Source organism: Pholcus phalangioides, unplaced genomic scaffold, assembly GCF_987345545.1.
Source record: "Pholcus phalangioides strain wild (caught in Gottingen) unplaced genomic scaffold, Ppha-v1.0 ptg000013l_1, whole genome shotgun sequence".
Taxonomy (NCBI): Eukaryota; Metazoa; Arthropoda; class Arachnida; order Araneae; family Pholcidae; genus Pholcus; species Pholcus phalangioides.
In genome coordinates, this window is record NW_028301606.1 from 38,741,778 (window position 1) to 38,755,254 (window position 13,477).

A 13,477-nucleotide genomic window follows, 5' to 3' on the forward strand; every position below is an offset into this window, starting at 1 on the left:
AGGTAAGCTCCATGCAATTCTGTTGAACTTGATTGGTTGTGGTTGGTTGATTATTATCGGTTGAGAGACAGTACAATAGAGTTGATTGGCTAGTTACGTTATTTCAAAGACTCTCCTTTGAAATGTATTGGTACCATCGTGATGGAATAGCTGGCATAGATTCATTATCATTCGCAAATTCTTTTCGGATGTATTAATGTAAATTCCCTAATAATAATCTAACAATGCTGGAGCTTTCACTGATTGTATAACTCAGCCCTGATTGACTTTCATATTATGATTTTCATTTGGAATTTAATCAACTCTGAGAACACAGTATAAAAAGTGATGCATTGTTAGATTAATATGAATAGTATCGATTTCAAGTCCAGGCAATTTTGGAGCAGAGCGTATCAGCCAATCCTCTGCGAACAGTGACATAAGATGAAGTTTTCACCTTTCTGAGTTTTCTTCACAGCTGAAAACACTAATTATAATTGTACTAACAATAGATGGTTGCGCTGAAATTTTATCTGTGTCATGAAAAAATCATGAAATTTTTTGCAATCTTTAATTTACCCCAATTTTGTCAAAAAAATTGTTTCTTTTACACATACACACCGAAACATACATTACGTCCTTGTCTTTTTTCTTCCTACGTGGTCTCCACCAGGCCACAATTTATAAGCCTGCAGTTGGCCCGGGAGGAAAATTTTCATTTTGATCTAATCTGATTATTATGAAGGAAATTACGTTAATGCTTATGAAAATAAGAATTCATGAATAATAAATCAACAGGCAATAACTCTATAGTACCAGTGAATTTTGAAAGACAATCTTTAAAAAGTTTGGAATAACCTTACTACTATTTTACAGCACACCAACTCTGGTCATATATCACCATACAACACTTTCCAACCAGTAGAGTTTGGTGGAAAATGAAGGCTCCATCCATCGGTGATCGCCCCAGGCTCGGTAAAGAACTTGCTTCTGACGTTCTATGCCAGGATTCGAACCCATGGACCTCAATGGTAACCTTCATAGGGGAAGATGAGCATCTTACCACTGTGCCATTCAGGCATGAATAACCTTGCTAGCCAATCATGCTATTTTACCAGCTATAAATGGATAATATCCCCAACAACAGCCAATCATTAAATGACCCAGTTGCCAATGAAACCACAAGCAGAAGCTAACTTTCATTTTAACCTTAACATTTGAATTGATCAGGAATGTTTTATCATTCTGTGCATTGTGCAATGTGTATAAAAATGATAGGATAGTCTTGACGAGGACCACAGATCAGAAAAATTATATGGTCGATTGTTAGCTATCTCTTTTCTCCAAATCAGCAACCATCGTGTGTCAAAATTTACATAATAATGGGTGGAGATGTGGGGAGGGAGGGGCATTGCCCCCCAAAATAAAAGATGTATGAGGATGATTCATGATTCACACATTATCGTGCCCCCCCCCCCCAATCTCTTCAAGCCTTCCTCTGCCTATATGTACATTACATTACACTTTTTTTTTAAATTATCAATTTCTGTTGGTATATTGTCTAAGAACAAGTTTATACTTTGATAACTCAGCATACGGGTTGCATGAAATTTAAAACATGGTGGGGGAAATCTCTCTCAATTTCCTTCAAAACACAATTACACTAAATGCGCTAAAAATGAGTCACTCACCCTCCACAGACATAAAATTAAAATTATGAGGAGTAACAGCCCTCCACAAACTGCTAGAATTATAATCCATAATGGAACTTCTTCAGGTTTCTGATATAAAGGCAAATCTGGAAATGCCTTCGTGAGTGCCTGAAAATCAAAATAAAGAAAACATGGTAATTATAAACAAAACTATCTGTTTCATAAAAAGTTAAATATACTAGCCATACTTAGAAAACTCTTTTCTTATAGAGAAAAATTGATTGATATTGACCGATATGCATTATTAACATATACGATAATTATCTGAGGATGCTAATTTCATTACTTTGAAGGAAAAATTTAATCATAAAATCTGCAATAATATATGCATGTGTAATTTGCATGTTTAAATTTCATTCACCAATGTAATGAAATACTAAGAAATAAAAGGGGTAGCAAAGGCGGATTTTTGGTTTTGCTACCAACCCTTCTCTTGTTCTGATTTGATGTTCTAGACCAGAGCCGTAACTAAGATTTTTGCCCCCTCCACAACTTTGAAATTTGATAATTTTGTAATGGTGGTCTTTGTTCCCCCTAAAACCGCTGCCCAGGGCAGTTGCTCCCCCCTCTGTCACCTTCTGGTTCCAGCCCTGTTCTTGACCACCAATTACTAAAATTTACCATCCCTTCATACTTGCAATCTGGGTCTGCTTAGGTCCTCTGTAAAAACACCTCTATGTGTTAGTCATATTTACATGAAAGAAATTTTTTCTTGTCTATTCATATCCATGGGTCATATATTTTGAAAAATTATTTTTTTAATAGTTTCATTTCTATTTGAACCTCTCAGAAAAAAAAGCTACAAACACTACACAGTGGTTTGTAATCAGCACTAAAAAAATGCAGATGTTTTTAATGTGAATTATTGCAAAAAAATACTGTGACTTTAAAACTAACATTCATTTATTGAACTGAAATACTTTTAAAAACTTGATATGCACAATATGCATCAGTTCAATGTGTTGAAGAAATTATTAGAATTCAGCAACGACAATTTCAGTCGACATATATATATTTTTTAAATAACACTATGTAACGTGTTTTTTGTCCTCGACTAGCATTTAGTGCTTGAAAAATTTCCTAATGGTTTATGACTAAAAAAGATGAATATAGCAATTTCATGCTTTAAACTTTGGTTTTGTGGTGAGGGGATCGATATTTGTAAACTGGTCGCAGCTGATAAGGTGACTGGAATATTTAAAATGACAACAAAAACTTTTTTGCACTGATAATAATTTTAAAAACTGTACATAACTTACAGAATATAAGTCTAGTATCTGGACGTTTAATAGAAAATAAAATTTTAAATTTAAAAAATAATGAAATTTTTTCTATTCATCTCTATTCCCATATGCACTTCATCTTCACGTTTTAGCTCCCAAAAGTGATTGCATGATATTTTTATGTGCCCTCCCTCATACAGACTCTCCATGTTGAGAAATCCTTGGTGAAGATGTTCTTCTGGTAAGCGCCCATGCTTTCTTGGAATTTTTTGAGATAAGTGAGGAGGATTCAATGTGTCATATGTATTGTAATTACAGTAAAGAATGTGAAAAGACAAAGAACTTCCCAAAAAACTCAAATACCAATAAGCTTGAGGTATATCTGTTCATATACTTAATGGGTTGTTAGGTAATGCTGGATCTCAAAAACCACCTTGAGCTTGTGGAAAAGCAAAAATCTACACAAAAAGGAAATTTAAATGTATATCTAAATGGCACATCACATCCTCCAGCCTCATCCTGAAAAATTCAAAGAAAGCATGGGTGCTTACCCAACAGCACCTTTACCAAAGAATTCTTGACCTAGAGCATCTATATAAGTGAGAACACATAACACATATCATAGCAATTACTTTGGGGAGCTGAAACGTGAAGAAATAAGTGTACATGGGAATAAAGATGAAAAAGTATTATTTTCCAAATTTAAAATTTTATTATAACTCTAATTTTATTTTTTGTCAAACATCTATATACCTTTTTCAGATTCGAACATTCATTTTTTGGAATTTTCAAGATGTTTTTGCATTTTTGATATTAAAAAAAAATTACACGAAAAACATTTTTATGTTTATGTCAGCAAACCTTTATTTTCCAAATTTTCATTTTTTTTTGTAAAGAAACAATTCATTTCATTCAAATTTTTTTCAGCTGAGATGATGCCGGGTATATTTATATTGACAAGAAATTGTTTCCTGAATTTTATTGTTAAATTTTAGGTAATAAGTCACACTTTTAAGGTTTTCTCCTTAAGTGTTTAACTTCAAGTGCTGCCCTCTGATGAAAGCCCCTAAAGTATATACTCTAATACTAATAAAGTATTCACTATATTTTTAACTAAAAGCTGATGCAATCCTTCAAGTCAGGTCAAAAGAAAAAAACTTTGTTGACAGTGAAAAAAAAAGCAACCACCACATTTGTGCATGCAGGGTCTGAAAGGAATATGTGGCATATTCTAAAAGTTATAGTATTTAAAATTATTATCAGTATGAAAAGTTGTTTCCCTGTCATTTCAAATATTTCCAGTCACCCAATCACCCAATGGTAAATGGTCAATTAACAAATATTGATACCTTCACTACAAAACCAATGTTTGGGGGAAATAATCATTTTTGTGATTATTCAGGTCAAGCAAACACAGAAATAACAGCTTTTACCCAAGGACAGAGAAAATTTTTTTTTATTTGTTGCATAGTGTAATCAAATATACTCAAATATAAAGGCCAAAACTGACAAAATGCCAACAAGGTGGCTGAAAAAAGATGTCCATGAAAAATATGGATGTCAAATATGTATCTAAACTATATCAGAAATACAACCCAATAAGAACAATAAAACTCCAATAATTATGACAAGTATCAAAACCAATAATTAAAACTAGTAATTATTACTCACAAATGCATTATCATTGTCTAGCCTCTGCTTGATATCATATATGGGATCGAGGTATATTCGAGCTCGAGATACAACATACACACGATCCACCATTGCAAAATTCTAAAAAGGGAGAAAAATTTTAACAATCACACATAATTAATTCATATCAGATTCTTTAACTGTTTACTCTTTCGATCTTTGATGATTAAACGTATTTTTGAATTAGAATATGAATAAAAAAATTTTCATCAGTACATCTCATATTTTTTATTAATTATGTAGTCATTTATTGTTCATAAAAAAATTGTATTTAGTTTTTTCGATTACTTTATTACTCACTTCAACGAGTGTTCTACTCCATAAGCGAGAACGAATACTGATAAGTGCATTCTGATGAGGTTTCAGATCACGAATGAAACATTTAAAGAAATGACATCGAGCTGTACCACTCTCACAGTCCTAAACAAACAAAGAATAATACAGATGTGATTTTTATCGTCAGCAAAATAAATTTTTGCAGCAACACAGAAAATTATAAGGAAAACCTATCTTGTTTCACTGACGAATATGGAAAAATATTTGAATGTTACGGAAAAATGTCTCACTAAGGTAGCGATGTTGAGAGCTCTGTTTTCTAATCTAATTTCTTCTGGAGCAGGAGGGATTTCTCTCTTCTTTCTTTCTTCTTTTCTTTCTTCTTCTTCCGCCTTGTAATCTTCTTCATCAATAATATCTGATATAGAATCAGTTTCTGTGATGAATTCACTGTCTTCTTCCCTCTTGATCTAAGAATAAATGCTTTTATTGGTTTTTTTTACCAATGATTGTTATACACATATTCTAGAAATTAAAACCTCCCGATGTCCATAAAAAATCTAATCTACTATTAGAATGTTCTAAGAAATAATCCTAATTGCATATATGCACCTTTTCATGTCTCAACATTAAAATGATCGAATATGAATATTTCATACCTGAAATTTCAGAGGATTCACAATACCTGCTTCCAGCTCACAAAAACCGTTTCCTTGAACCTAGTGAATAAAACCAAAATTTATTCAAAATGTCGTAACAGCATTTTCTTTGAGTTTGTGTTAAAAAAAAATTCACAGACACAGAATACTGTCCTTTTCCAAATCTAACCAGAAGTTTTCCTCTTTAAAATCAAAGCCATTTATATGTGGGTGTGAGTCAGAATCTGTGGCCGTATTAAGAAACAATAGTATTTGATTTGAGTAAATATGAATAATATTGAGTAAATGTGAATTGTTATTGCTGTGTATTCATTTATGGTTTTCAATTATTCTATGATATGTTTGTATTCATTGTGTGCGGCAACACCCATGAAACTTGAGGTAAGGCAGTACAGATATGGCATTCGGCATGCAGAATAAAGTTGTTACATTTTAAGCTGCTGCCTGTCTCTTTCTACCTATAACCTACTGTTTATTAGATGCAGTGACATAACTAGGCAGGTACAATAGGTGCACCCGCACAGATGGAGAGGGGGGGGGCTAAATGCAAATTCTTGCACAAGGCACAGGAATGGCTAGTTACAGTACTGATTACATGTCGGACATAAGAGTTATGTTTTCCACAAACGTTCGTAACTATTGTATAAAAAAACATGAAATTCTTTTTATTTTGGACCTGTTGATATATCCTTATTACTAATGATGTGTGTGAGTGTAAGTAATTATAATCAGAATATTCAATTGAAGACAGAGACACATATTTAATAGAGATTTAAACACTTAAAGTGAGAGACAACATCTGTTGCTGTTCAAACTTGAGCAGCCATGTTTTCTGTACTGTTGCCAAAACTCTGAAACTAAATACTTGACTAATAATGAGTTGCCAGATACCAAAAACAGAAATAAATAAATTTTTTGTCCATTAACATAACATTCTAACAGAAATTAAATTAACTTACTTGAGGAATCTCCATCATATAGAGAAGCCAATTACCCTTCTCTCTGAAATTCTCAGTCTGATAAGGCCAGGACATGAGAATCTGAACTTCTTTTGCTTTCCAGGGTCCATAGTTGATGACCTTATGATAAAAAATTAAAAAGTTTAGTCACCCACACATATAGAGCATACTTACTGATTCTTGCATTTTGCCAATCGATATCCCATCAATATATATCTTGCATCGATCAAACAATTCTAATGAAGAGAGTTTTATCTGTTTATTCTAGTTATAAATAAATACACCTTATTATCATATTCATATACAGGTTGTAACTAATCTGATGGTAAGAGGTGATGGAACTTGCCAAAAAAATAACTTTTACCAGTCAATGTGGGGTTAGAAAGCAAATGGTGAGCCAAAAAAAAGGGGGGGGGGGTTTCTCTGGAAGGAATGAAATACAGAATTCCACAGAACCTGTCATTCAGCTGCTATTCACTCTTCAGCAGGTGCTGCCTCAGTTACACAAAATTTCCCAGAAAATCTTCGAGCAATTATGTGGTTCCAACATGATGGAGCTTCAGCATATTTCCTCATGATTGTGCAAAACTACCTGGACATTGCCTTTCCGAACAAATGGGTTGACCGCAGTGGGCCAGTCGCTTGGCCTCCAGAGTTCCCAATTTGTCTTGCCCAGATTTTTTTTTGGAGACAGCTACAAAGCATAGTTTATGAGATGCCCATGAAGTCACCCCGAATTAGCCTAACAGTTGCAGACATTCGTGAAAGGCTAGGAATCCTTCAATGTGTACAAGATTGACTCCATTGCTGATGCGATGCCTGTATTGCAGCTAGTGGTCACTCATTTGGTTTTATGTTTAAGTTTTCGTAATTAAGATCCTTTGTCCTTTATTATTCGTCTTCAGTGTTCTCCATTTTTACCATACAGGCGCACCCTCTTGCGGTTAGCCGCTTGCTTTCTGACCTCACATTGTATGGTGGCAGTTGTTTGTTTTGGTGAGTACTATCACCCCTTATAGTTCTGACCATCAGTTCAGTTACACCCTGTATGTTTCTACTTCCAAAAAACTTGAGCATTAACCACAAAGAAATGTTTACTTCATAATTGTGAGTGATAAGGCTTCCAATATCTTCTCCAGTTTTAATGTCTTCCTCATTGACCAAGTTTTCTCGATAAACTACTTGCTCAGGATCAGAAGCACTATGAAATTAAACCATTCTAAGAATTAAAATAATATTAATAATAATGCATGAATATTTATGAATATATTTCATTAGATCAACATCCAAAGCTTAGTTCAACCAGATCCAAAAAATTTTAGGATAATAAACTGCATTCTCAATATTCCTTAATACCAACCCTCGAAGCTCGAGCTCTGCAACTCTAATTATATCAGCTAGAAGCACCAGATCATTTTCAGGAGTCACTTCAACACTTGTTCTGAAATTATAGATAGGACCAATAATGTTTCAATGTTTATCAAATTATTGCAATAATCAATAAATATGAGAAACAATGATAACATTTCACAAAAAACAAACAAGTAGCACATAAACATTAAATATATGCAATAGAAAAAAAAAATTATACTCACGTATTGGCTTTCAGTTTGAATTTCAGAACTTTTTCGTCATCAGAAACAGCTCGTGGGCTGAAACGTAACTGAAATTCAACCTGTGAAAATAATAAACAAGGTCAAACTATTAAACAAAAACATGAAATTCTGAAATAACATTTATATTTTGAATATTTTTTCCCGTTATATTGAAGTAAAGCAGTAATGGAGTGATAAGAGCAATCACGTCCACAACATTTAAAAAAATTCATGCATGACACAACAAGCAAAAACTTAAGCTGCATAGTTGTCTGCTTCTGAATTCAAAGGCAGATGGGAGTACTAGTTGAGCACATAACAAGCATTCTCATCATACACTACTAAACCACACATGTACCTCGTCCATATTCCTCTGTGGAACTTCTAACGAATTGGTAAATGTTGGGATCTGCATGTTCGTGTTGTGAACCTAACGTGAAGCTTGTTTCAGTAAAATGCTTGTTATAGTGCTGCCATCTACCACATATTTTTTTAACTATAAGTGAAGTGTAATGTTTGAAGATTTTATCTTCAAACATTACATCACAGTCAGTGAGATATTGGGAAAAGAGCACACTTACTTCTCCTTTATTCATTGGATTTCCAACTTCACATTTTACCATCGTGTCATTAAAAGGTGAACATTCTATTTGTTCTCCTTTCTGAAATTCAAAATATATCATGAAAACAAATTTTATGGTAATCAATGACATGAAACCCATTATAATGTTGTTTTTTTTATGAAAAAAAAAAAAAAAAAAGATTACCAAAAAAAAAATGCAGTAAAAAAACACTTAATTAAAGTAAAGGAAGACTCAATCTTTTGAATTCCTGGTAGAAGTGTATACACATAGTTCAATTTCATGAAGACAATGTGTTTACATGCAATATTTAATTATGTACGTACAGGGCCGCGACTAGAAGCAGGCAGGTGTGGTGTCTGGGGCACTGGACCAGAGGAGGAGCAAATTTCTCACGATTTAACCCTTTCTTCAACATTACAGAGAGACACAATTACAGGGTGTACAATGTGTGTTTGCCCTGGCTGATAAAGAATGTAGTTGTGGCCCTGTGTGTGAGCATATACATATATATATATATACACACATATATATATACATATACATATATACACACATATATATATACATATACATATATACACACATATATATATACATATACACACACATATATATATACATATACACACACATATATACACATATATATATATATATATACACATATATATATATATACATACATGTGTGATATATATATATATATATATATATATATATATATATATATATATATCAGGGCCTTACTAACTTGACAGACTGACAGACAAACCCTATCTGTCACTACAGAAGTGATTGACTACTGTTTTACCTATGAAGGAGTTCAAGAGAGAGAGAGAGAGAGAGAGAGAGGAGTTCAAGAGTTTTGTGGAACCTAACAAAGCATGCATTTATGTGCAGTGCATTTTAAGTGTTCAGGAACATAGTAGCAGATTAAGGTCAGTAGAGGCCCCGGGAACAGAAGAAAATATTAGGCTTCTTAGCTTGTGTGCTTCTAGTAAAAGTGTAAAGTTGAGGTTTCGCAGGGGCCCTTCAGAAGTCTGTGCTTAGGGCTCACTCAACATGCATTAAATCTGCCCAGCAGGAACAACAACGCCTACCTTCCAAATCAGAAATAAAAAATTGCAATAAATTATTGTATTTCTGAATATAATTTAAATGTCTTAAATCTATTGTTAGCTCTATGACAATTTTTTTTCTAAAGGAAGACCAGCTCACATATGTATTTCAAGGTAAGATAACTGCAAAAAACTTCTGCGAGTCACCACTGTTATTGCATGGTAATGTGCAAAGTTACTAACTAGCTTTGCCACGAGTAATTTTACAAGTAATAGTACCACATACAACTTACATCAAGTGGCACATATATTTTATTATCACACATGCACACACACACAATGTCTGGCAATTCACAAACTGGTCAGACTTCAGACAGAATGGGATGGGGGGGGGGGGAGAGTTACGGCATACATATATAATTTCCAAATATACATACCACTATTTTCCGTCCAATGTAACTGAAAGTTGCAGGATGAGTGACATATAAAGCAGCATCATATGCAGGTTCTCTGAAGTTGTACACGATGATTGACACATTAACTTGTGGATCACCAAGATACAAAACAGATCTTCCACTTTCTTGCCTGGAAAAAAAAAGAGGTTCAAAATAAGAAAAGTGATCTTGTGTTGACTAAAGAGTTTGACAATACAAAATACAGCAGACACACACACACACTATTTGTCATAGTGTTTAGCGAATATTGTAATACATATGTATAATAATATATAATTTAACTGAAACTATAAGACTGTAAATGTACCAGATTTTCCAAAATAAATAAAAATTCAATCAGATCTTCACATTCCTCAAAAACAGCAGTTGTTAAACATTGCATTAAGCTACCACCCACTCTTTGTGCTTCACAATTCCCATTATCAAATTCCCTGTGAGTGAGGCTGGGCCTAGTCATTTAACAGCCCAGTCAGAGAACAGTTTTGCGGCCCTCTTCAATGTTGCAAGAGTCTAATGTCTAATACATGAAATAAGATTTGAATAGGGGTGAGAGATTGTTCAGTTCAAATCTGATGGGGGATTGGCCCAATAATTTTTTTTTTCGAGGGCTCGTGGTGCTGTTAAGACTATGTTAACCCCCCATGGGAAAGACTTACAGGCCTGTTAAGCCATTAGGTATTATATTTTTCCAATATTTAAAAACTATAAAGTTTCTTGAAAATCAATATAAGTAGCCAGCAAAAATTTTAGCCAAGGGTCCTATTAAAACTTAAGGCCTGATTCAAGGATGTGGGGGCTCATAGATTCACTGCCATATGTGTGCCTGTTAATAAATTGACACATTTCTCATCAGTAGCGCAACAGAATTTCAAGTTCTGGCTTTTTAAAGCAATTATCATAAAATATTATACACAATGAATGGAATAAAATTAATTTTACAGCCCCTAATATTTTGCGGCCTGTTGCGAATCACCCTCCGCACCTGCTCAAGTCCGACTCTGCCTGTGAGCTGAAATTTTCTCATGCTCACACCCATTCAATCAGTTATCGGTCACTGTACCATGAAATTTTTTCCAGCTAGCACACCTGCACCCAAGTGGCATGGTGGTAAGATGCATGCAACCTGTGAAGGTTGCCATCAGGGTCCCAGGTTCAATTGCAATATACGATATGGCCAGAGTTCGTGTTTGGTGTAGTAGCTAGCACACCTAAATATAGCTAGCAGGAAAACCAACAGTAAATTCAAACACAGATAAAAATCACATTCATCCAAGGTAGCTTTATGGATATTATTATTTCCGATAAGCATCTGCTTCAATGTCTCAATACACAACATAAAATATATATACCAAAATATACATGCCAATTAATCATGCCAACTTTTCGAAACATATTCGGATTTGCATTTCAAATACAGTGAAACACATAAAATGATGCTAAATGGACCAAAGAAAAGTATCATTGCACAAGTACCATAAACAGAATATATCAACACCAAGCAAGGAGTGCCAGGGCCGGTGAATAGTATTGGTACGTAAGCAAGAGGGTATACAGCAGTGTCTCTCCACCATTGGGCCGCAGCCCAGTACTGGTCCTCCCTAATGCCAGTCAAAGTGGGCTTTGAGTGATCTTGTTTCATTTTTCTTCATTTATCTACCATTAGTGATATGGCATCCATTAGTGGTATTCTGCATAGGCATATGCAGAATTTTCTCGAGGAAGTGATTTCAATTTTTTTCTTCTTCTGTGGGAGGGTTTGAGTTTTTCCCTGCAAAATAACTCTTTAATCTCAGCTTGGGAGGGTGGGGAAGGTAGAACCCCAAACACCCCTCCCCTTTGCGTACGCCAATGTATGGCTGGGCTTTCCACTCACAAAAAGAATTCAATTAGGCTGCAGTGTTACAAAGGTTAAGAATTCTCTATTATAGAGGGTATTGTTACACTAGATTTTCACTGCATGTATGAAGAGTATGAAAATACTTATAAAAACCTTCATACATAGTCAATTATTATGGACGAAAAGGTGACAAACCTTGGTAAATTCAATTCAGCAGAAACGTGTAGATCAGACTCACAAATATCATTAGCACCACAATCTTTCAGAAACTTTGCCTGAAAAATATAAATTTTCTTGCTTGATAATTTGTTTGCTTTGTTATGAAAAAAAGATCACAATAAAATCAATGAATCAATCATGATAGAATCAATATAAATTATCAAATCTGCAGGCCATAAGTAAAGGCATGTCCATTCAGGTTACGTCCACTTTTGTCAATATTGAGATAATGCTATTAATTTGCAGTATTTTCATTATGCATAGGTGTAGGACACAAAGTCCTTATTTCAATAAATAACAGATATTCACCTTATAAAATAAGCAAGCTCCATACAAAGACATGCTAAAACAATCTTTAAAGGGCTCTCATGTGAAATTTCCCTTTTGGCACATGGTGCCATTTACCTCTGGCATACAGAAATGATTTTTATGTATTCTTTCACAAATAAACGCAACACACACCATCAAGAATTCAATATAAATAATCACCTCAAATATCTTAGAAGCTTCTTGCTGGTTCAAAATTGGATACCTGTTGATATCAGGCAATGGATCACCTTCAGGCACAGAACGTGGTTCTCTCTGGAGCAAAGTATACGTGAGCTTGAACTTGATGGGAGTTTGGATATCTGTTTTTTCCTGAAGCATGGGGAAAAGAAAAATAAATAATCTCATAAAGAATGAAAAAAAAGCTATACTCAGTTAATATCGATTTCTTAAAATAAATTGAATCCAATGCTAGTTAAGTTTTAATTTCATCATCAAGCACTACGGCCAATATTATGATCTAACTACAGCTCTAAAAGAGAATCTGAATAAATGAAGAACTTTCAATGCTGAAAACAATATTTAATCACATGGACAATTTACTACCTACTGAGTTGTGCCAGAAGTGTAAGTCTGTGTTCCTAACAGCGTGAGTGCATATCTTGTGTTGTGTCTGATTTTTCAGTGTTGCCATCCATATTTCAGAAGCAAAGTGAGTGTAGTGTAATGATTGAATATATGTACCATTTGCAGGACTCTTGCTCTCTGTGGCGAGACTTTTTAATGGGAAGATCGGCTCACATTCACGTCTTGAAGTTGGGAACCGCGGAAAACCAACTTCACCTGACCACTTCAGCGATGGTGGCTCTGTCACTATGTTATCAAAACAAATTTTGCCTTAATCTCAGCAAATTACATATGGTTAAAATCATGCCCTCCCCAAGGGTGGGGTTGACAGGGCT

At 34.3% G+C, this 13,477-nt stretch overlaps 1 protein-coding gene across 1 annotated transcript in view; it reads right to left on the bottom strand.

Moving 5' to 3' along the window:
- mew (multiple edematous wings) overlaps positions 1-13,477 on the bottom strand; it is a 158,254-nt gene that overhangs the window by 526 nt on the left and 144,251 nt on the right. Inside the window, exons 13-25 of the mRNA XM_089241380.1 lie at positions 12,738-12,887; positions 12,225-12,304; positions 10,175-10,322; positions 8,677-8,757; positions 8,096-8,175; positions 7,861-7,941; positions 7,599-7,701; positions 6,501-6,620; positions 5,542-5,601; positions 5,173-5,352; positions 4,907-5,026; positions 4,586-4,687; positions 1,671-1,799 (exon numbers count right to left, since the gene is read on the bottom strand). Of these exons, the coding sequence (XP_089097506.1) occupies positions 1,671-1,799; positions 4,586-4,687; positions 4,907-5,026; positions 5,173-5,352; positions 5,542-5,601; positions 6,501-6,620; positions 7,599-7,701; positions 7,861-7,941; positions 8,096-8,175; positions 8,677-8,757; positions 10,175-10,322; positions 12,225-12,304; positions 12,738-12,887 (1,434 nt within the window). The remainder of the gene's footprint in view (positions 1-1,670; positions 1,800-4,585; positions 4,688-4,906; positions 5,027-5,172; positions 5,353-5,541; positions 5,602-6,500; positions 6,621-7,598; positions 7,702-7,860; positions 7,942-8,095; positions 8,176-8,676; positions 8,758-10,174; positions 10,323-12,224; positions 12,305-12,737; positions 12,888-13,477) is intronic.